The sequence below is a fragment of the Simochromis diagramma genome, unplaced genomic scaffold, assembly GCF_900408965.1.
Source record: "Simochromis diagramma unplaced genomic scaffold, fSimDia1.1 OVJJ01000664.1, whole genome shotgun sequence".
In the NCBI taxonomy this organism is placed as follows: Eukaryota; Metazoa; Chordata; class Actinopteri; order Cichliformes; family Cichlidae; genus Simochromis; species Simochromis diagramma.
The window spans coordinates 145,359-170,689 of NW_024387368.1; the positions used below are offsets into that span (position 1 = coordinate 145,359).

The following is a 25,331-nucleotide window of genomic DNA, read 5'->3' on the forward strand; positions in this document are numbered from 1 at the left end:
TGTGTACTTATGTCCTCTGTCTTTCTTTGTTCAGTGTCAGGTTGTCTGTTGTTCCTCGGCATGTTTCCGTGCCTATGTGTTGCCAGGATTTTCCATGTTCAGGTTTTTTATCACGTTCAGGGTTTTGTTCTTTCTGTTTTGGGTCTCCCAGTTTAGTTCTAGTTAGTTTCTTTCCATTCTGCATTTGCCTTTTGTTTTTGTACCTTTTTCATCAGCCTTATTAAACAGTTAACCTTTTGTTAATATCAAGTTTTGTTCCGAGTCCCTTTGTGTTCGCATTTTGGGTCCACTCTTCCCAAATTCATACAGTCTGCTTCAGCACACTGCAACGGCAACTTTATAACTTGTGCACTTTTTTCTGTGTATTTAACAGAGTAAAACCTGCAGCAAAGCTTAATCCATCTGAGTAATGAACAATGAGTTATATGTCATTAACATGTTTTTATGGATTAAAATAGAAGAATAAATGTTGGAAACTTTCCAATTGACCAACAGTTGCTGCAGGCTGTGGGTGGCATCGGTGAGCCACTGTCAATATGTGACATATTGAAATCGCGTTTGAATTTGCGCTTGTTTTTTTGCTTTCACTTTGCAATCGTGCGAACTGTGTATAGAGAGCGACAGCACTGATCTGTGAGTGATGATAATTTGTGCACCAATTCCTCTGACATCGTCTTATTAATCGTTAGCTTACTACGCAAACATGACAAGTAAAATCTCCCGCAGCAAGCTTAAACATGTGAGAGGTTGATCGCACAGAGAATCGCTGAGCTTATGTGAGTGCGTGTGTAAAAGCAGCAGGATATATATTTCAGTTCTGCTGAGCCAAATAAGACAGGTCAGGGTGAAGAAGTGACAGCCAAAGAAAAGCTTACCACAAAACGGAGAAGTTATGACAAATCAGACTATAAGGCAAAAAGAAAGTGCAGCTTTATGGTTTCATGGACAAAATAATTTCTGTGGCTGCCATATGATGAGCTATATAACCAGGGCTGCACATAAGTGGTCCGCAGGTGCGCATTCGCTGTCAAAATAAAAAACACGCACAAGGGTTAGGGTTAAATTTAAAAACTGTACTTTTGAGTTAAAATATATATTTATAATTTTAATAAATGACAAATTAAAAAGGCATGAACATTTTTTTTGTATCGAAAAAATATCGAACCGTGACACCAAAGTATCGAACCAAACCGAACCGTGAATTTTGTGTATCGTTGCACCCCTAGTATTTTCGTTGTTTTTTTTCCTATCAGCCTACCTTTCTGACATGTCTCCCCAATGTGATGTTTGTGTAAAGTTGGTCAGAAGGTTCCTTTGTAAGTGTGCATGCGCCATTAGCGTGCTGCCTGCTGTAACCCTAATTTCCTTCGGGATTAATAAAGTATTCTGATTCTGATCAAACAAAACTTTCAGTGCACTGTGAAAGTATCAAAATAAAAAGGCCTTGTTAAGTCATGACACAAGCTCCTCATCTCAGGAGGGTAAATCATACCAAACCTAATTGGTAGGCACAACTTTGCAACAAAAGAAAAAACATCAGCTAGATTAATTCGAAACCAACCATCAGCTGCACAACACACAACATAAGCCTAATGTCTTATTAGCTATGAGTTTAATCCCCAGGTCTGTGCTCTTCACTCATTTAGGCCACACACACCCATTTTATTCAGTTTTCCTTTTTCCCGTCATCATAAAACATGTGACATGTTGTCATGCACTTCACAAAAGAAGTTTGTTCTGATGTATTCAGAGTTGTGTATCTGGGTGCAGGATTCACTCGCACATCAGACCAAGAAACTCAGTGTTTTAGAGTCTCCACTCAACACACAACAAACTCTAACAAACTCCAACACATCCCATTCACTTGTGCTAAAATTCAGTCACCTTTCATTAATCTAAGAACGATCAACTAATTTGCATATCAGCTATTAACCCACCAAGTTGACAGGACAAAAAAAATGCATGTTCAAAATATTATCACAAATATAGAATTTCCCTCATACAGTAAATTACTTGTGCTGCATCAATGAAGCAGGAAGCATCTCCCAATTTACTATATCAACAACTAAATTTATTGTCCGATCACTGGTTGGTCAAACCAGAATCTTTTTTCCCACAAAAATTAAACTGTTGTCCTGCAACCTAGAGAGTCAATTGTCAGCATTGGATAAATTCAGTATTTGATAACAAGTATCTGCTAAACTTACACTATTTTAACACTGATGAGAGATAAAAAGCTGATCTTCATTGCATGTGTGTTTGTGTTTAATCAATGTCTGTGGAGCTGCATCTCCAGCAGAGCATGTTCTTAAAGCTGCCTTTCCTACACACTTCTCTGCTATTATTTGATCATTTCTTAAGTAATGTGCTATGAGTCCACTGGTCTTTGCATCACTTCTCATCACACTAAGTGACTTGGACAAGATGATAAAAAGACTCACATACTAAAGATGTTGTCTAATCTTCATGAGCTCTCTTGTGTTTGTGTTAGTAGGGTTTGTTGTGATATTTTGATACCATGGTAGCATTTGCTGAGTATTGTTTTTGATGATATTATACAAAGGAAACTGTTTCTGCAATGCCCTTTGTTTGAACCTCCTCTCCTCTTGCTGTGTCAACTGAAGATTTTATGGTGTGAAAGTAGATACTAAGTAGAGCTGGGCGATAGAACGATAACGATATGTATCGCGATATAACTTTTACTCGATAGAGAAATTAAACTATCGCGATAGACCTCGCCGCTCTTGTCCTCTTAAAAAAAAAAAAAAAAAAAAAAGGTCAGCTAATCCAAATTAAGTAGCGCAGAGCCGAACCAATCACAGCCGCAGCGTCACGTCGCGTGACTTGTTACGTACAGCACAAGTGCCAAGCCGCACATGTGTATTTGTTTGGGAAGCAGACAGCCACCGTACCGCCCGGGTAATGGAGGAAATGAGTGTGCCGACTAGAAAAATCAACCGAGCGTGACCGAAGGTTACCGAAGAGAAAACAGATGATGGTTCCAATGCCGGAGAGATTGTCGAACGGAAGAGCCATAGAAGTTCCGTAGTGTGAAGGTATTTCGGCTATTTCAAGTCTGACAAAAAACAGAGTAGCGTGCACTGTAAATTGTGCCGAAAGCAAGTCTGGAAATACAATAAACTGGTGCATGCGTCACACTGTGCGCCACGTTATTGTTTCGGTGAAATGAATTTCTACAATACTGTTACTGTTAATTCTACTCTCTGCAGTGTTTAAATGCTTACATATACACACAGTTACTGTCTGTCCACACATACGACTCGGTTCTGCTTCTATGCCCCAGCTTTGTTTACTTTTTCCCACCGAGGCTTCTAGACTTCTGATTAGCCAACATTTCTGCACGGTTAGGAATCTAGCGCCACCTGCTGCTTTGGCATGTTCATAGCAGCGTTTTCCTTCATTTCTGCCTTTATGTGTGGACGGGATTATTTTTTAAAACGAAAACGGAAAATCTCCGTTTTCAAAAATACCCGTGTACGTGTGGACGTAGCCTCAGTCTCTGACTGGAAGCGCTAATTCGTCATTCGGCTTTTGTCAGACTAAAGTAACTGTTAAAACTGTTTGAAAAGCTCAGCTATACAACAAGGAGAGATTGAGAATTTCCTTTTAGTTCTCAGTTTATTTGATATTGACAAAAGTTAGTCAATTTTGTCTGTTCTTCTGTAAAACAAACTAAGATTTATTTTTAGAATTAATATTTTGTTTCTAAGTGGAATTGACAGTTTAGTCTGTTTCGTTTGTTCTATTTTGAAACTTAAACGCTTTAGCGGCTGCCTTTTGTGTAGTTTGCAATATTTGCCTTTATTTATCTGAAAAAGTCTCATGTTCCTTAAGTACATCTACCCTGTTGAACTTCATCCATCCATTCACGTCCGCTTAATGGATGAACTTATTATGGGAAATAAATATTTAAATAAAAACAAGATGCTGATTATTTCACATTTTACTTGTGAGCAACGGCACATTTAAATCTTACAAATATAGTTATTTGGCTTATATCGTGATAGATATCGTTATCGCCTGAAATGAAAAAAAGATATCGTGATATGAAAAAATCTTATATCGCCCAGCTCTAATACTAAGGTTGGAGGGAAAACACCAACAAATCACTCTTTTACTTATCACTCCCTTGCAGAAGATGTTTATGTGAAGACCATCTGGGTGGTGTCAGAACTCACGGATGTAGGAGACTTCTGTATAAGATTTATAGGCCTTGTGAGTGCATCTTTATTGCCCTTGCTGAACAAAGGATTCCAACTGTCGAAGGACACAACCCCACCCAGTGGGCAGGGTCTGAACTGAAACTTGTTGTCTGCCTATAAAAACTGCTGCACAAAGAATAAACTTTGAGTTAGTTTGGGATGACAATCTAGAACAGTCTCCGCGTCTTTTTGTTCTTCCGAACTGCTCCCGGTACTCTGGCCGGTGCCGTAATTAACCGTTGATCATACTTGAGAATATTTTAATTGTTATAGGTTAAAGGATGAACTCTGATGATGAAAGCCCACGCCTCAGAGAAACCCGGAATGGAGTTTCTTACAATTTGGTGTCAGAAGTGGGATACGCTGACGAAAGTAAATACGTGTCTTTTTTATTTTATAAGACTGTATTATACCTTTCTCAGTGACCCACGTAGAAACGGGATATGCTGACAAAGCTTTCCTCAGTGGCCCAGATAAATGGGATACACTGACGAATCTTCCTTAGTCCCCAAATAAAGTAAATTAAAAGCAGAGAGAAACGGGATATGCTGACGAGCTTTCCTTAGTGGCCCAAATTATAAATGGGATACACTGACGAATCTTCCTTAGTCCCCGTATAAAGCCTGTTATTTTGTAAATTAAAATAAAAAGACACAGGAAGTTGCCTGTTGTTCTGAAAACGCATGCTAAGAAAGCGAGAAGTTGCTCGTTAAGTGAGAAGTTGCTCACCAAAAAGACACAGGAAGTTGCCTGTTGTTTTGAAACGCATGCTAAAAAAAGTGAGAAGTTGCTCACTCAGAGAGCTAGCAAATAATTAAATTAACCTCAGATGTGCCATCCTTCAAGTGTGTAAACTCTATGTAGATGAAAAAGTGAGTGTGAATGTGTCTGATGTGCGAGAGCGGTGATTCTGCAGGTCACCAGCTATTTAAAAACAAAACAAAAAAAAACAAAACAAAGGGTTGTGTGTTGGTTAAACAGTGATGATAATAATGAAAATGTCTTAGTTTGTCACTTTCAGGTGAAAAGCAGACCTGAATCAATTTTCCACATGCAGCGGTCGGACGGAAGAAATTTATAGTTAAACATCATTGGAAACGTTCAAGCCAAGTTTCTGGCTGACTTATTTACAGCACGATCTGTCTCAAAACTCTCACTCTTACCTGAAAAAAAAAAACCCCTTATCAGCAGCGGCAGTATCGAAGCAGAGGCTGCAGAAGCAATCTAACAAAGCACCAGAGAAGAAGAAAAGCAAACCCATCTTCCTATCTGATTGGATGAATTCCACGGAGGGACGAGCAAGATGGCGGCGTGAAGAGGAGTTTTTGTTCGAGCGCTTAGAACGAGACATTTATTTGATGTCTTTCTGGCTTTCGGGACTTTTTTTGGAGATCAGCGCGCTAAGCCTGCTGGATCTGAGGCCAGGTTCGGCGGCGGCAGCATGTCGAAATGCTCAGAAAGGACTGAGTGACTCGGGCAAGCCACATGCGGCTAGCATGCTGGCTAGCGACATGAAAGAAATGGACCCTTCATGATGCGCTCAACGTGCCGGTGTTCCAGATCTACTGGCGTTTAGATCAACTGACGTTGGTCGAACAGATGTGTGGCAGACTTGCGTTTCAGGAGCTGCTACCTTCAAACCAGCAAAAAAAAACGCCAAATGTGTCACCTGTGACACTTGTGAGGTTATCTCAAACACACTCTGTCAGTCTTGATGCTGTTGAACAACAAAATGTTTAAAAATGTGGCGAGTTTACCTGGTGATATCCTCATGCGCGACGCAACGCGATCGCGAAAACAGCAAACAATTAACACCACGCCGATGTTGTTCGCGGGACAGCAAGAGTAAACGGAAACGCTTGTCGTCGTTATCGTTCCCCTCGCACGTTTTATTTCTCCGGTTTCAGCGTTTTTGCTCCACAACTACAGCGAGCAGTTTACTTTGTGTGCACTAACATGGACTCGAGTCAACCAGCGCCACCTCTGGCCAAGTGCCCCAGCCTACAGCCAGATCAACTTGTGACACACATCTGCAGCACGTTTGAATTCGTGTCATGCACAACACATTTGTACCTTTATTGCCTGTTGTATGATACCATGTATACGCTCTCAGAATTTTTGATATTAAGCTTGCTTGGAGGACAAGTTACATTTTTGATTTTCCTTTAGATTATGTTATTACATTCTGTCTTTATACTATGTTATCATTTTATGATAAAAGGAGAGGACTGTTGTGATATTTTGATACCATGGTAGCATTTGCTGAGTATTGTTTTTGATGATATTATACAAAGGACCCTGTTTCTGCAATGCCCTTTGTTTGAACCTCATCTCCTCTTGCTGTGTCAACTGAAGATTTTATGGTGTGAAAGTAGATACTAAGGTTGGAGGGAAAACACCAACAAATCACTCTTTTACTTATCACTCCCTTGCAGAAGATGTTTATGTGAAGACCATCTGGGTGGTGTCAGAACTCACGGATGTAGGAGACCTCTTGTACTAAATACAATTTCCTCTTGACACCTCTGTATAAGATTTATAGGCCTTGTGAGTGCATCTTTATTGCCCTTGCTGAACAAAGGATTCCAACTGTCGAAGGACACCACCCCACCCAGTGGGCAGGGTCTGAACTGAAACTTGTTGTCTGCCTATAAAAACTGCTGCACAAAAGAATAAACTTTGAGTTAGTTTGGGATGACAATCTAGAACAGTCTCCGCGTCTTTTTGTTCTTCCAAACTGCTCCCGGTACTCCGGCCGGTGCCGTAATTAACCGTTGATCATACTTGAGAATATTTTAATTGTTATAGGTTAAAGGATGAACTCTGATGATGAAAGCCCACGCCTCAGAGAAGCCCGGAATGGAGTTTCTTACAGGGTTAATGCATGTTCTGCTTGTGTGTGTGATTTTGTATGTTTCTTTTTGCAGTGTGTCAGACTCCTTCACAATTTTCCCACTTAAGCAGTCAGTTTTCTTTTCCCCAAGTTTGCTAACTCAAATTTTGATTTCCCACATTAAACTACAGCATTCCTCTGTGTTCTCCTTACTCTCACTCTGTTGTCCTCTCCCACTTCAACAGTACAATAGCAGGCAGTTCTCTTTCAGCTTTGTCCTGTATTCTTCACAGTCTCTTTTTTGCCATTTTTCTCCAAAAGTGGCAAATGTCAAACTCCAACAGTCTCCTCAAAAGTCCTCTTCACAGGCACATTGAAGTTACAGCTTGTTGAAAGCGCAGTGCCATTCATCCAATCAGTCAGGTTGATCGGTTTTCTCTTCTTCTCTGATGCTGTTTGTCCACACTGCTGCTGCTTGCTGGGACTCTTTGCTTAGGATTTTGCTGCTGTCTCTTTATCTGCCATGTTATTGCTCTTTGGAGCTGCATTCCTTGTCTTCAGAGTGGAGTGAGAGTTCATTTGTGAGGTTGAGAGACACATGGCGCTGTAAACAATTCAGCCAGAAACTTGGCCTGAACGTTTCCAATGATGTTAACCTATAACTTTCTTCTGACTGCTGCATGTGGAAAATTGATTCAGGTCTGCTTTTCATCTGAAAGTGACAAAACTAAGACATTTTCATTATTATCATCACTGCTTAACCAACACATCTCTCTCTCTCTCTCTCTCTCTCTCTCTCTCTCTCTGTTTTTTGAACTCTCCTTTCTTAAGACATAAATCTATGTTTGGTGTGTTGACTCATGGGACTGTCCATGCGTCAAGAGGAGGGGTCCAGAATTAACATGAAACAATGTTTCCTATAACATGAAACAATGTTTTCATGTTGACATATGCTGAGTATAAAAATGTTTGCATTGACACTGTCAGACATGAGGTGATCATAACTGGGAACTTTTCTAGCATAAATATCAAAAGGGCATTGTTTTAGATGTTTTTACCTTACAAGTTTATAAGCATTCTCCCTTTCCAGTTCACAGTCAAGTCTACCCCAAGATCAAAAATATATATGAGAAATTTGACCTAATATATCTGTGAAGGTTCTGACCTAATATAATATTATTTATAAACATTCCTGTCCAGTGGTTGAAGTGGAGTCAGGAACTCACAACAGAAGCATACTCTATAGTGTGTCGTACATTCATTTATGTATATGATATGTGTTTTCTGTTTATTGTGTTTCCCAACACCAAGAAGTCCCAAGCAAAGAAAGAGATCACCATGGCACATGTTTAAAAAGGAAAGTTGATTGATCAAATGTATTTATTAAACAAAGAGACATAATGGTTTTACCCCCTAAAAAATACATGTTCAAATTGTGAACTCCACTCTGTAGAGTGGGCAGTCATAATGAAGCACTCATTTTTTTAGTCAAGCTGCTGTTCATATTTTTGGCCAGCAGATGTCACCAGAGAGGACTGTGTTGAAAAGCTTTGAGTGATTAACTGTTTTTTTTAAGACAAACTTCAATGTTTCAAAAAGCTTCGTTTGGCCGTCACTACTTTTGCGCAAGAAGTATTTTCATCTAGATGGATAAAGAAAGATTCACTCTTACCTTTCCAAGATGACTGTGAAGCAAACCACATGTGTGCTTTTCTGTGGTTTAAAAACTCATGTGATCTTGTGATATCGCAAGTCTTTAAGACAACTAACCACTCTTGTTAGAGTGCATCAAGTCATATCAACAAGAATAAATTTAAGAAGTGCTAAGCTGGTGAATTTCATGCAGATTGTGTATTTCATTACATTCACCTTAGAAACATAAATTTATTTTGGTTCAAATTACATGTTAGAGTCTTGCAAACACAGTAACCAACCAGTTTATCCTAAAAGTCCCATCACTAAACAGTTTTTATTAGACCATTTCTCTCTTTTCAAAGTTATTTTTGAATCCCAACAATGATTCTCATGCTTGTTGATGAAAATTTATGATGTGAGTCAGAAACCAGGAAACCAGATGAATGTGTATGTGGAATCTTTTTATTGATAAAACCACCACATGCTTTACAGTTCATCATATAGAAAGGTAGAAAACCATTAGACAAAAGGCTCCACTACCTGTGGTGCCAGGCTTGCTGTGTGAATGTCCCCATTTCCTTACCAGACCCCCACCATCTGTCTAACTGCTTAAATAGGGTATGAGGCAGACATGCTAAAACAATGACTTAAAATTACTAATATACAATGTGATCAACACATAGATGAAAGAAATTCTAAAACATGTTACATGCTAAAACAGAAATAGAGAAAAGAAAATAGAAGCCCCTTTAAAAACAAGCAAATATAGTTTACATAGATTTAGTTTTTTGTTTTGTTTTGTTTTGTTTATTTCTTTGATTTTGTAAATGCTAGACAGCTTCAGAAGATTACACAGGTTCTAATTTACAGAAATGTTGTTTAAAATAGTGATAAACTGTATCAGTCTGAGACTTGTATAAAAAACACTTGTTTGGTTTTCTATTCTAATTTCAGAGTCATTTTAAAGCTAAATCAAAAGTATTTCATTTTATTTTCTTGTTTATTATACAAGAAAAAAATATTTTAGCGATACCTAGTCTACATAATCCACTTTAAATGCTCTACTCTACAACCTTAACTTAACATTGAAACAAAAACCTAAGCCTGGCGTAACTCCCTTTCCAAACGTCAGTGCTACACATCGCCAACAGCTCCACGTTTTCTTCCTCTGTACCTGGACAGTGCAGCACCTAAGGACTGCACACTAGCATCACCTGTTGTATTGTTGATCCAAGTCTTTGGATAATGCTGATGTAAATACCTATCATTGATTTTAAATGAATAATATATGCATTTGAAGAAGCATGGAATTTGTGCTACCTAGATATTTGTTAGATAGATATATATTATTTGTTAGATATTTCTACCTAGATTTGATTTAGTACAGTAGATATCTCCAGATATAATTTTATTGCAGATTTAATGTTTTTTTTTTCATTTCTGATACAGTGTTAGTGTTATGTGCCCCATGTTAATTCAGACAGATATAACACAATACACATCTAAATTATATCTGTACATCACAAACATATTTATTTTAAAGCCTAGACATTAGTGTAAACTTTGTTGTCATTGTTTTTTGAGAAGATTTTACATAGACCTGCATAAGCATACTTTACTCCACTTCGAACTATTTCGTTGACCAGATTTGCCTGCCTCTTCAGCGTCCGCAACTTTTCTGTGTCGCCTTTCTCCTTCATCTTCTCAATCAGGAAGTCCAAGTGGACATAAGTGGACACTGAATCTACTTTCAAGGCAATTTCATTCAGTCTGTCAACATGCTGGCAGGCCATATCAATCCACTTTTCTTTATCTGCTTCAAGGTTTTCTATTTCTTTTTGGAGATCATCCAAAAGGCTTGATGCATCCACAGATGCTGCTTTGCTCTTTTCGTACTTTTCCTTCACATCTGTTAGAGTTTTCTGAACTTTCTTTGTCTTTGTAACATAGATGTATTTTTCTTTAATGTGAGCGGATGCAAGACACTTCCTGGTACAAGCAGTGCAGCGCCCATCTTTTATGACCTCACAGTGTTCAGGTTTCCAGGCCATTGTGCAGCCAGGGTAGTGACAGTTCTCCTCACAGAATGTGCAGCAGACGGCTCCTTCAAAAAAAAACAGCCCCCACATTCCACCATTAATACGCTCTTTGTCTTTGTATGGCTCATTGACTTCTACTTCAAACTCTTTATTCATCTTCATCTCTTGTTCATATTGCTTCAGAGCTTGCTGAGTCTGTTTGAGTTCTGCCTGTTTTAGTGCAATTAACATGAGGCGGTCTTGCAGATTTTGGATGCAGGCTGTTAGTCTGATGTGTTCCTTCATAACTTCCACAGTTGTCTCCAGTTTTTGAGGTGTGATATTTTCTAGAAAGTCTGTAAACTGTCTCATTTCTTGTGCTGAAATTTCATGAGCATGCTGCAAGTTCCCTCTTTGCTTAGTTCGATCTTGATGCTGGCAGTTATCAAACAGAAAGTGAAGAGGTACATTTTTTTCATTTCTGGCACATTTAATATTTGCAGCTTCAAGAGCTTGAAGGACATTCACAGGTGTGACTCCATTTGAATATGTAATGAGGGTAACAATGTTTTTCTCCAAGTCTTTTCCAAACAGAGACATCACTGAATTCAAGATGTACACAAAGCGGTCATTAAGTCTACATTCACTTGCCTTCACCACCAGACCCACCACATCAATTTCATGAAATCCTTCCTGAGAGCGAAATAAGTCAAACAATCGTTGAGTGACGATGACGTCATGTTCGATCCCTTGGGTGTTTCCATATCCAGGAGTATCAATAATGGTCAGAGAGTAAGGCAGAGTTTTATTTTCAAAATCAAAGACCTCATACAGAATCACATCTGATGTCTGACTCTGAAAAGTACTTTGATTCTTGTCAACTACGATCTGAAACCAGACTTCATCCTCCCACTTCACTCCCATGGTGTAGTTTACCAGAGCGTTGATCAGACTAGATTTTCCTGCTCCTGTTTCTCCCACAAGTAAGATGGTTTTATTTGGCTTGCTTGGATTTTTTTTGCCAAAGGTAACTCTTCTTAAAGTGCCAACTATGTCAGTCGTTGTTGTCAGCTTGTAACAACTAGGAGATCCTTTTTTGATCAAATCACATTTTGAGATGATGCTCTTTAGTTTTGATGACTGCATATCCCTGCCATAAAACAAATACAGTAGACTTTAAGAGTGATTACATTTAATGTGTATTTCTTATTAGCAAATTGCTAAACTTCATTTTAAAACAAATGTGTATTGAACAGAGCTTTTAATCCATCCATCCATTTTCTGGCACTTATCAAGGTTTGGGTCATAGGGACAGTAGTCTAAGTAGAGAGGCCAAAGTCAGCTAAAAGATATAATCTCTCAAGTTGGATTTGGCCTGGGGTGGGTCCTCTTAGAAGGACATTCCTGAAACACCTCAAAACACCAGGTACCTAAGACTCTAAAACCAGACTAACCAACCTGTGCACTGCCTGGATTGACTACAAGAAGGCCTATGACTCAATGCCCCACACATGGATCATGGAATGTCTACAGCTGTAGAAGATCAACATGATCTTAAAAGCCTTCATTAGTAACTCAGTGGATGTGGCAAACAACACTGGAAGCCAACTGCAAGTCAATAGCATAACTTACCATAAGTCACTACTAAGGATCTATCCCCACCACTATTCTGCATAGGCCTGAACCCCTTCAGTAAGACGATCATCTCTCTATTTTAGTAAGTCGTCAGAGCTGGTAGGATGCGCAGTGCACTACTGAGCTCTGAGTAGAAGATCCATAGAAGCTTGTGTCTAGCACACCAGGCAAGACCCAAGGTGCAGGCTGTGTAAAGGTGCCCCTGACTGAGATACTCCAGCACATAAAAGCAGGATGCAAGATGCTAGCAGGCAGGGCATACATGGAACACCATAATCAAGTGTCCAATATACAGGAACATCTGTGCCGAGTATGGCCTCAAAGTCCCAAGATCAAAAGTCTATTTTGATCCCAAAATCTTATTTTGACCTTGGGAAAACAAGATTAAACTTCCTTATTTGATAAATCATACAGTTAGGGCTGGATCCAGTGACAGTGAATCTTCACTTCATTATCCTGCAATAGGTCTAAGCTGCTGGGGAATCCCTACAATGCACCTTTTTTTCCCTCTCATAATGTTTTTATGCATGACTTTGTAATTAATAATTAGTTAATGATTCTTCCCCTCACCCCAAATGAATTGCGGAGGATAGTGTCCCTCCATGAGACTGGTTCTGCTGCAGTTTTGTTTGTGTTAAAAGGGGGTTTTTCCTTCCCACTGTTGTCAAAGAGCTTGCTCATAGTTCATTCATTCATACACATGCAGACTGGAGGAGCCAGGGCTCGATCTACCAACCTTCCAATCAGTAGGAGACCAGGGGCCTGTTCTTCGTACCGCGCTAAGTGAGTTAGCTGGATGAGATTGTTGACGATTTCGCGTGATCCTGGATCGTTCGGTTCCCCGAAGCTCATCCGGGACTTGCTGCCATAGCAACAGAGCCGTAAGCGTAAACCTGCTCGGGAGCAGGTTTACTTTATGTAAACAGGATTAGATCGCGACCACGCAGGTATGTCCGCTTCATGTATACGAAAGCAGCAGCGATATTTTACCACTGTTTTACCATAAATAAATAACATCAATGTAACTAAAGATAATGCAGCACTTGATCCTTTTATTGATGTCACACAGATACATACAGGTCATTTCCTAAAAAAGGGAAATGTACTGTTAATATTCTATTACATGTATGTGATTATTACAGATGTAATTCATATTTCAGAGTAGCAATTGCAAATTACTTTGTGTAATCAAGATGGGAGACCACGGCTATAAAAGCGAAGGTGGATTTGGGAAGCCTGTCGCAGCCATGTCCTGTCCGTATACGCGAGCCACCCATTGCGGAAGGTGCAAGATTGATAAGGAGAGTCCTCAGAATTCAGCGTATATTGCGGGATAGACAGGATCCTTTAGCTCAGCGCGACAGTGTGCTCATAGAGAGATATCAATTTTCCCGTGAGCGTATTATTTACTTAACCAACTTGTTGACGAGGGGGTGCAGGACCACCACCTGTCTTTTTTTTTGCTCTGCCCTTTTCTTGGTTGCTGTTATAAACAAACAGATTATTTCAGGGTCTCTTTCCAAGAGACGAAAAGCAATATAAGTGATAAATATTACCATTCTGTAGAATATTCTTATATTTCACTTTTACTTGTTCCCATGTTCTAGTGGGTCCTGTTGTGGCTCTGATGTGAAAGTGGATATAATATAATATAATATAATATAATATAATATAATATAATATAATATAATATAATAAATTTACCCTACCACCTTCTGGTGTTGGCCAGAGGGGCCGATGGCGCGATATGGCAGCCTGGCTTCTGTCAGTCTGCCCCAGGGCAGCTGTGGCTACAACCGTAGCTGCCTCCACCAGTGTGTGAATGTGAGAGTGACTGAATAGTGGCATTGTAAAGCGCTTTGGGTGCCTTGAAAGCGCTATATTAATCCACTCCATTATTATTATTATTATTAAATTACTTACGAGTTTAATTTGTCAGCAACTTTCTGCCAGCCCTCTCTCCTTGCTTTTGCAGCCTTTGCAGTGTTCCCTTGCGTTCTGAATAAACTCTGAAACTCCTGAAATCCTTCACTCAAGAGTTCTTGCTCTGCTGCCGAAAAATGCCGAGCGCGCTCCTTCGACATTTTCGCCGACCAATCAAAGGGTTGCCGATCAATGTTTCTACTATCGATGCGTAGCCCCTGTTAAGCCACCCAGTGATCTCACATTACTTCATCCAGCTGTACTAATCGTCAACAGCAGGTGTGTTCGGAGAACCGGATTAGCGAGCTAATTGGATGTGTCATTTGATCTTGGATGTAGTAAGCGAGGTACGAAGAACGGGCCCCAGCTCTACCTCCTGAGCTACAACCATCAACATGAGTGATAAACATGAGTAAACTCTCACCAGGTTTTGGATAAAGTGTACACTCACAGACAAGTGGTAGAAATTGAATAGATTGATGAACATATAACAATGAATTTTATTATGGATCAGTGGTTAATTATTCTAATATGACTTACTTTGCCATGATAAAAACTTGAGAGCAAGCTTTAAACTGTGACGAAGGCCTGTAGAGAAAAGAGAAAAAAGTTTAGTAAACTGGTGGTTTCCTTGACTGTAGCAAAGTCAGCCTATTAGTTTGTGTGATAGAGTATAATTTACAATATTGGAATATTATTCTTCATAACAGTTGGAATCATGGTATTTGATTAATCTGAATTTTACTGCAGTGCGACATCTATCAATATGTGTTGCAATGTCACACAGTGAAAAAAAGAAAACATGTTTGTTTTGCAGAAAAATTTAAGTGAGTAAAGTTTTGGTGCTGCCACAGTAATGTTTTATTTTAAAAATGAGCATCCACATAAAATGGAGACATTTACTAATGTAATGCAGTGGAACCCCGGCTTACAAATACCCGATTTTCTGTCTTCTGTCTTGATTTCTCAGAAATTGTAACTGATTTAGTTCTCAGCTCAGATAAAAGAATTATTGTGGGTGATTTTAACATCCATGTAGATGCTAAAAATGACAGCCTCAACATGGCATTTAATCTGTTATTAGACTCAATTGGCTTCTCTCAAAATGTAAAAGAACCCACCCACCACTTTAATCACACTCTAGATCTTGTTTTAACATATGGCATAGAAACTGAACATTTAACAGTGTTTCCTGAAAACCCTCTCCTGTCTGATCATTTCCTGATAACATTTACATTTACAATAATTTATTACACAGCAGTGGGAGCTAGACATCATTACAGTAGATGTGGTTCTGAAAGTGCTGTAACTATCACCCACCCACTTTTATCATCCTCAATGCCCAAATCAGAAGTACCTGACTCCGTGGTATAATTCTAAAACACGTACCCTAAAGCAGATGACTCGTAAGCTGGAGAGGAAATGGCGTGTCACAAATTTAGAGGATCATCATTTAGCCTGGAAAAATAGTTTGCTGCTTTGTAAGAAAGCCCTCTGTAAATCCAGAACATTTGTATTGTATTGTATCTACCCAGATTCTTACTCTGGATGGCATTACCTTGGCCTCCAGTAACGTGGTGAGGAACCTTGTAGTCATTTTTGACCAAGACATGTCCTTCAATACACGTATTAAACAAATATATAAGACTGCTTTCTTCCATTTGCTGAATAACTTTAAAATTAAAATATCTTGTCTCAGATTGACACTGAAAAACTAGTTCATGCATTTATTACTTCAACACAGGACCCCTGTAATTCATTATTATCAGGATGCCCTAAAAACATCCCAAAAGGCCTTCAGTTAATCCAAAATGCTGCAGCAAGAGTAACAACAGGGACTAGAAAGAAAGAACATATTTCTCTGGCTTCCCTTCACTGGCTTCCTGTTAAATCCAGAGCAGAATTCAAAATCCAGCTCCTCACATACAAGGTCTTAAATAATCATTCCCCATCTTATCTTAATGACATTATCTCACCATCTCACTCATTTAGGAGACACCAAATCCCTTGGCCCTGGCCTCTTCATTTTTTGTCCTTTGTCTTTGGCCAACAGTAGCACTGTTTCCTCTAGCACCCTGTTGGTCAACAGTGCTAGCAACAGTTGCAGTTAACTGATCTGATATAAAAGTCTAATTCTGATGATGATCCACATGTTTGATTTGTCAAAGATTTCACATCAAATATCCTTGACTCAACCCTCTCCATTTATCTGGGCATGGACCCATCGCTAGAAATACACTGGTTTGACTTCCACCATCGGTTTGTTCATAAAATTAATTAAAATTGCCTGATGAAAAAGTATGCATACCCCCTGCAAATAATTTTGATGCCAAGGGTTCCTTTGCGAGCTTTGATTTGTGATAACTTGGAAGCAACAGACTGTTTCTGTAACCCATTGTGTCATGTAGCAGAGAAAAAGACAACTTGATGTCTGAATAACAGTATTTTATGCTCCAGGAATGAAAACAGACAGGTGTGTTATAGAATGCAGGAAGCTAAAAGTCCAAAAGCTACATAGTACAAACCACAGCTTAACTTTAAACATCTCTTGATTTATAAAATTAATAAAATTTATTTTTGGGTACTACCAGCATCATTTAAATTTTTAAAGCAATAGACAGAAACTTAGAATTAACAGATGCAAAATTTGCTATCATGGAATTTTGTGTGTATGCAGTACAATATTACATGTTCTTTAAAACAGCAGTTATATGTATGCTATTAATGTGCAAATATAACTTTATATGTAACACAGGAAGACCTTCACTGGGCAAATATTTTATTATTCCATTATTATGTTTCAGAAACGTTAATGATGGAAATTGTTTCTTATCCAAAAACTTTTTTTTTCACCACAAGTGTCATGAACTACAGAATTACATTGTATCATTTTTGATAGCACATCACTAGTCACTTACACTGCCTTATCTGTTCATTTTGAATCTACTGATTACACTGCTTTTGGTAAATTGATAGTCAATGGAATTACCTGACAGTGCCCACATTTATAAAACAGAGTAGTTTTAGAACTTTCTACTCCCTGCAATTGTCTGATTGATTTCTTTAGGTAAACCTGTGAAGATACTGTCACAGTAATCAAGGCGCCTAGAGATAAATGCATAGATGAGTTTTTCTCAGTCTCCTTGTGTCATCAGTCCTTTAATCCTAGAAATGTTCCTCAGGTGTGCATCGTTCAACCGTTCGGCGCACTTTACACAAGGAGATGCTGTATGTGAGAGTGATGCAGAGTGAAGCCTTTTCTCCGCCCACAGCACAAACAGAGCCATTTGAGGTTTGCTAAAGCACATTTGGACAAGCCAGCTTCATTCTGGAATAAGGTGCTGTGGACTGATCAAACTAAAATTGAGTTATTTGGGCATAACAAGGGGCGTTATGCATGGAGGAAACAGAACACAGCATTCCAAGAAAAACACCTGCTACCTACAGTAAAATATGGTGGTGGATCCATCATACTGTGGGGCTGTGTGGCCAGTGCAGGGACTGAGAATCTTGTCAAAGTTCAGGGACACATGGCTTCCGAGCATGGACAGCTCTCTTTAACTCACACCACAGATTTTCAATAATATTCAGGTCTGGGGACTGAGATGGCCTTTCCACAACGTTTTACTTGTTCCTCTGCATGACTGCCTTAGTGGATTTTCAGCAGTGTTTTGGGTCGTTGTCTTGTTGAAAGATCCAGCCCTGGCGCAGCTTCAGCTTTGTCACTGATTCCTGGACATTGGTCTCCAGAATCTGATGATACTGAGTGGAATCCATCAAATCTGAATGAACTAGAGACGTTTTGTAAAGAGGAATTGTCCAAAATACCTTCAACCACAATCCAGACTCTGATTGGAACCTACAGGAAGCATTTAGAGGCTGTAATTTCTGCAAAAGGCGGATCTACTAAATATTGATTTCATTTTTTTTTTGTGAAGCCCAAATTTATGCACCTGTCTGATTTTGTTTAAACAATTATTGACTATTAACATGACTATTAACAAGGTTGCCCAAACTTTTGCATCCCACTGTATATCATGTGTAATGATGTAATCATTGATGAGACTTTCCTGATAGAGATCTAATATTTAGTGCAGCTGCTTTAATATTTCTTTCAGTGATTGAGAAATTCTTTTTGCACAGTATTATATTCAGATTCTGTACTGTTTGATAATAAGTACTTTTAGTGTGTAAGGATCTATTGCTTATAATAACTGGTATTTTACTTCGTTGGTTTCATAATACAACCATAATATTAACCTGTCATACACCGATCACAAGAAACCAGCTGAACTGTAAGTCGGGTTTTATAAACACACTCGATGTTTTGTTTTTTTTTAATCGATGTAATGCATTATTAACATAGGACGATGATGATCAGCAGTGAATTGGATCCTGGTTTGTATTATGTCTCATGACAATGACGTACGAGCGTGCGACGTAGATAAACAATTGATAATGTAGTATGACCATGCAGCGGTTAAAGCTTGGAAGTAAACTTTGAAGTTTGATTCCGTAAAAAGTGACAAAAACGTTGGCGCATAAAGTGATGACACTCTGCGTGAGAAGAAAACTTCTCTTTATGGTAAAAAAACCCAAAAAACTTCAAATTGGAGCAAGCCTCTATAGCACGCTGCCACGGGAATATGAAATTCACAGAGAAACACCCAGATCCACCCATTGACATGAGCACTGTGGCACACCTGCACCAGGGCAAACCTCCCCTCCCCGCCCAACTCCTACTAAACTACTCCTGCTAAACATTTGGAAATAGATTTAAGAGCGTCAGGACTCCGTGCTGCTGATTGCATTCATTTTATGCTGTGTTTTAATTGAATTATTTGAAAGAGTTAGTGTAAACACACACACGTTTATTTTAGATGCTGGAATATGCAGACAATAGGTTTAAATGTTAAACTTGACGCAGTGTGCATAATGTTAAGAGGCTAAAACTAATAAAACAAGTTTTAAAAAGAGACTTTTTCATTTGATAATATTTTATATGATGGATTATGTAGACAACGTAGGATTGGGCTGAAAGGTCTACAACTGCTTTATTACCTATTCAGGTTGTGTATCATGTTTTAAAAAGTAACTAATTCCATTTAAAATAACTAGGTAAAGTAAAATGATTGACATTTTTGGAGAAGTAATCAGTAATTAGTAATTAATTAGTATTTTCAAGTAACTTGACCAACACTGCTAATAACACAGCACAATACTTGTTTTAAAACACATCCATGGATCAAGCCTGGTGGACCACATTCACTGCCTCCCTCTTAAGTCGGGAAAAGTGTGGCTGTTCTCATTCTTTAACTTGGGAATCTGATTTGAGAAGGGAACATTCCAGATTCAAATTCCATCTGGGAACTTGGAAATATAGATTTAATCTCAAACACAGTGAGCACATAAAGCAAGAGCTGAGATAGGATCATTGGTGAATTTTATTTCTTTTTCATAGCTTTCAGATTATGCTTATTTTACGTTGCTGCTGTCCAGCCTACTCTATGTTTTTTTATAACACTCTGCACACCACCAGGTTTTCCACTGATTAAGTGAATCAGCTTGTTGGTGCAAAAATGTTATGTGTCAAACTGAGTTATCTTTGGTAGTTTGGATTGGGCTGCTTCTCCTGATTCATCCCAGGCAAATATTGAAATACAGTAAATACATGATTAGCCCTTTACTGTATCTCCCTAGAAACTCTTGTGTGTTGTTTCATGATTTAAAAATAGTTTGTTTTTTTGTTTAGTTTGTTTGGGGTTTCTTATGTTTCTGTTGTGTTTTGTGTGGTTTTTCAGCATCTCTTATATTTGTTGGTGTTTTCCTTAGTTGCAGTGGCCTCTCAGGGCCACAGTACAAATATTCCAGTGCATTGTAGTTTATTCACATGTTGTTAGATTTTTATCATTTATATGTCAGTTGTATCACGTGATTTTAAGCTATATGTCAGCACATGTTGTTTTCCTTCGATGTGCTCAAAACGTTGTCTCTTTGCTTTTGCAGCTGTCTGTTCGAGTCTTTTATGGAAAGAGAGAGACTGTTGCTCTGCCAGCCCATCATGACCCTCAACATCATCATGGTATTGGAGCTTAGATCAATGTTTCTTCGTTGACTTACAGTTTTTTTTTTTTTTTTTTTAAATTTTAAACATTTTCCTTTTCATTCTTCACTTGCTTAGTGTTTATATTTGCTTCTCCTTGTATTTCCTTATTGCTTCATTCCCAAAGTGTGGGCCAACGACACCTGGTGGACTGTGAAGCTACTGCAGGTGAGCCACAGTAGTAACAAAATTCAGTTTTACTCACCTGTATAAATGGATTTATTGAATTATAATTGGTAATAGGAGGTGGTTAGTGTGTAATATTACTCATTACCCTGAACCAGATTTACTGCCCTTATATTGAAATTTGTGTCCCAGCAGCAGGTTGGTCACACATCAGCATTAACACTTTGCATATGACTGGGCAGCAGTTTAGAGCCAGCAGCCTGTGTTGTTGATGATTTTTTTTTTAAATACAGTTTTAATTTCAATGTCATTTTCTTTTGTATTTTGATTGAAGTGAGGAATACAATCATTTTCTTTATGTGGGCCGCAGCACTCTTGACTTTATGAATGGCTGCCTTACTGTATTTAGCCTCGAGTTGTTAGTTCCTGGTTGCATTAGTTGTTGCCTGTGTTTGTTTCTCTTGTTATTTGTTGACATTTAAGTTCATTCCTGTTTCTATGTTTCCCCGTTCAGTTATTGTTTCTCACTTTCTGTATATTTATTTTGATGTCTTCTTATCTCCTTTACATTGATTTTATCTGGTTTGTGTTTAGTCTCACATTCCCTCCTGTCACGCAGTCTTTGTTTGCTTCATTTTCCACAGCCAAATAAATTACCTATTTTTAAACTACTGCCTGTATTTCTTGTCTGCATTTTGGTTCCTCAAAATCACCCCACCCAGGCTGCATGTATCTGGGTATACAAACAGTACAGTGTGTATGAATGATCTGAAACCTTGGCCCATTGTCCCAGTGGAGATTTATAACTTGATTTCTACAGAACCTTCATTACTGCAGCTTTATTAGGAAGTTAGTGTATAGGACTGGACTTTAATATGTGTTTTTAGAAAAATAATTCTCGTTCCAAGCCTATATGTGTTTTTTCCCCCTGTTTTTGTATATGTGTACAAGTGGAATGAGTTTCATTGAACACAGTTAAGAATACGTGTGTAAATGAGATGGAGGCAGGTTAACAGTGAGGGTTGTTTTCCTCTTCTACAGTTTAGTTATTAAATCTGGTTCCTACAGCTTCCACAGAGCAACAACACGTGCTGATAATAAGTGAACATAATGTGTGAGAGAAAGCAGCCTCTCATTATAAGACACTGTGAGTTTCTGCATGCTGCCTTTATGGAGCTACAGCTGTTTGTATACACTGAACAAAAAGCTTTGTAGCTGTATACTGACTCCTGAAACTACAACACATCACACCGACACACACATTACACTTCTTTGTTTGGATTACTCTGAAATGTTAGATCCTTGTGTGGCCGTCACAGACAGAACTACTGACTCAATATGAAAATGATTCTCAGGGAGATCACATTGTTATGTGTAAACCAGCCTGGAACTCCTCAGCTCTGACCATGATTTTTTCTCATAAGGAAGTGATGTCAAAATAAATGTTGACTCTACTAAAAAGTAGTAGAGGCAGCATTTAGCTGTAGCCTTCATAAAACCACAGCTGTTCTGGAGAACTTTGTCCACCTTTATTGTCTTTAAGTTGTGTTGGAGCCACAGAGAGCAAATCTTTGTTCTTCATGGAGAACCAGTGAGGCTGTTTGGACTTTCCTATGAAACATCAGTGCAGGAGTCTCTCAGTACATCTGTTTACAAAGAAGCAGCAGAAACACACACAGAGAAAACATGGAAAAGATGAGCAGCAGCAAATAGTCTGCAGGAAGTTTGTGTGTGTGCCGTAACACTTCCTGTACAGTGATAGTTTGTTGAGCTAAAAACTGAAAGGTGTCAACGCTTACTGTTACTGTTGTTCTGAAGAGATTGCCAAAATCCTCAAAGAGTCGTCCGACCATCATGACAAAAAATCAAAAACAAAAACAAAAAATCCACTAAAATCTGGAAAGTGTAGCTTTGGTATACCCGATTGCTTTCCTGTAAATCAAAGGTTACTGGAGGAGGTTCGATGAAAAACAAGTAAAAAGTTTCAAAAATAAGGAGAAAAATAAAAAGTAAAATCTGTGTGTAAAGTGACGTCTGTACCGCACAGCCACAAACCAAACTAACCTGTATTTCCGTGTCATCCTGTTTTCTACAGCTCACACCCTGCACCTGTGTGACAGCAGTGTCCATAGCAACACCTCCTTAGCAACCACATTCCTTTCTTATCTGCTCATTCCGTAGGTGGGATTATGAGACATAAAACAAAGTGACAAAAGTGTGACAGTTTCTGTATGACATGTCTGTCCATAAATGAAGATAAAGTCTGTGAAATAAATAAATGTACAAGGTCACAATTCCAGAGTACAGTGAACACATTTAATAAACACGGTCAGCAGTTAAAAGTACTTTCTGTTTCAGTCTTGACTCTGATCAACACAACACCGACAAAGTTCAAGTTTCAGGTTTATCTAATCATTCACAATGTCAACTCATGCACTGAACAACATGCCAGAACATTTTCAAATCTACTGCTTTTCTTCCTTATTATTTAACAGGAGAATAGAATTGTATTTATTCATTTTGAAGAGATTAAAATATCAAAGTCAACAATAAAACGCTGACACATACAAACACTTGAATAGTGATGTGGCGTTCCTTACAGCTGGGTGTGTATTAGATTAAACATTGATAAATCCTCTTATCATGACGTGGTTGTTTTTAGTCTAAGCAGTGCTGGATTACAGCAGCTTCTTAATATCTGTACTGAATATGGTGTGCAATATGATATAAAGTAAAATGCTGTTGAAAGTTCTGTGGGCAAGAGACGAAAACAGGGCGTTGTTGGAATGCTACTACGCAAGTAACCCCGGTGGAAGGGGCTACATGAATAGGATGAGGGACCTATGAATTCTTCGATACCCAACATCCACAATGACGGCGAAACAACTAGTAGCTCAGTGTTCCAACATTCGAAAGAAGGGACTGCTCTCACAGCTAGAGATTGACGAGGTACAACACAAATGCTACGGCAAGGAGGAGTCAGGACGCCAGGTCAGGGGGGAGATATCATCACCCCCACCCGAGATTGGGTACACAGCCCCAAGTGCGATAGGAGAAGGATCGTTGAGTGCGAAAGGAACTGACCTGAAAAATAGGATCATGGCCAAGCTTGAAACCTGCATCCCCCGTAGCCGGTTACCAAGATTACGTGAAGTACCCTCAGAAGGTCTGCTAGATGATGTTAATGCAGCACTACGGGCAATACCTACAACCACGATTACCGACACTAACAAGCTACAATACTGATCTACAATACGGCAGCAGTGATCAGTGAGATGCTTGGCTACAAGCAGTACCCCCCATGGAGAAGGAGGCTAGAGGGCAAGATCAAAGTAGCACGGAGGGAGGTTAGCCAACTAACGGAGTTGCAGAAAGGTGCAACAAATAAGGTGCCTAAGAAATACAGCAAGCTGTCCATACCTGAGGCCTTGGAAACTGCCAAGCAAAGACTCACAGCCTTGGCCAGCCGCTTGAGGAGGTACACCAGAGAGATAGAAGGCAGGAGAATAAACCAGCTGTTCTCCACAGAACCAGCAAAGGTGTACTCTCAGTGGCAAGGGAACAATAAGAGAACAGCACCACCAAGGCTGGAGACGGAGCAATACTGGAAGAGCATATGGGAGAAGGACGCAACCCATAACGGCAATGCTCAGTGGCTAGTGGATCCGAGGGCAGACCACAGCGACCTCCCTGAACAGGGTCCAGTAACCATCACAGTGGCAGATATCCAAGAAAGGGTCTCCAGTATGAAGAGTTGGACAGCACCAGGGCCCGACATGGTTCACGCCTACTGGCTGAAGAAGCTGACTGCACTCCACGAGCGTCTGGCAGCACAAATGAACCAGCTGCTAGTTAACGAGAGACACCCGGAATGGCTAACCGAAGGCCGGACGGTCCTGATCCCCAAGGACCCCAAGAAGGGACCGGTCCCCTCCAACTACCGACCAATAACCTGCCTCAGTACTACATGGAAGCTCCTGTCAGGCATCATATCGGCTAAGATGAACAGGCACATGGGTCAATACATGAGCGGGACACAGAAAGGAATTGGCAAGAATACCAGAGGCGCAAAACACCAGCTACTGGTAGACAGAACAATCAGCCGAGACTGCAAGACCAGACTGACCAACCTGTGCACTGCCTGGATTGATTACAAGAAGGCCTATGACTCAATGCCCCACAGCTGGATACTGGAATGCCTAGAATTGTACAAGATCAATGGGACCCTAAGAGCCTTCATCAGGAACTCAATGGGGATGTGGCATACAACACTAGAGGCCAACTCCAAGCCCATAGCACAAGTCACCATCAAGTGTGGGATCTACCAAGGAGATGCTCTGTCCCCACTGCTGTTCTGCATAGGCCTGAACCCCGTCAGTGAGATCATTAACAAGACTGGCTACGGATACCGACTACGGAACGGAGCAGTTGTCAGCCACCTCCTGTACATGGATGACATCAAGCTGTATGCCAAGAGTGAACGAGACATCGATTCACTGATCCACACTACCAGGCTATACAGCAATGACATTGGAATGTCGTTCGGACTGGAGAAGTGTAGTCGGATGGTAACAAAGAGAGGGAAGGTAGTCAGAACTGAGGGGATTGAACTACCAGAAGGCAACATTGCAGACATAGAGGACAGTTACAAGTACCTGGGGATCCCGCAGGCAAATGGGAACCATGAAGAGGCCGCTAGAAAAGCTGCAACCACCAAGTACCTGCAGAGGGTCAGGCAAGTCCTGAGGAGTCAGCTGAATGGTAAGAACAAGATCCGGGCCATCAACACGTACGCCCTGCCCGTGATCAGGCACCCTGCTGGGGTAATAGGCTGG

The 25,331-nt window shown here is 39.6% G+C and overlaps 1 protein-coding gene and 1 long non-coding RNA gene across 4 annotated transcripts; both read right to left on the reverse strand.

Annotated features, from left to right (window-relative positions):
- Positions 1-6,502: 6,502 nt before the first annotated feature.
- On the reverse strand, positions 6,503-7,127 carry LOC120718830. The gene is made up of 2 exons (XR_005692568.1): positions 6,747-7,127; positions 6,503-6,714 (listed from the first exon to the last, which is right to left on the reverse strand). It is a non-coding gene; the product is annotated as an uncharacterized LOC120718830 (long non-coding RNA).
- Positions 7,128-9,131: 2,004 nt separating this feature from the next.
- Positions 9,132-22,952, reverse strand: LOC120718831. 3 transcript variants are annotated; one of them, XM_040007551.1, is made up of 4 exons: positions 22,296-22,952; positions 22,024-22,142; positions 14,808-14,855; positions 9,132-11,859 (listed from the first exon to the last, which is right to left on the reverse strand). In XM_040007551.1, exons 3-4 carry the CDS (start codon positions 14,813-14,815, stop codon positions 10,236-10,238), a joined length of 1,632 nt encoding a protein of 543 aa, XP_039863485.1. In that variant the 5' UTR covers positions 14,816-14,855; positions 22,024-22,142; positions 22,296-22,952; the 3' UTR covers positions 9,132-10,235. The 3 variants fall into 3 exon arrangements, with proteins under 3 accessions (XP_039863485.1, XP_039863486.1, XP_039863484.1); XM_040007552.1 differs by lacking the exon at positions 22,024-22,142; XM_040007550.1 differs by having other exon boundaries at positions 22,024-22,952.
- Positions 22,953-25,331: the final 2,379 nt, after the last annotated feature.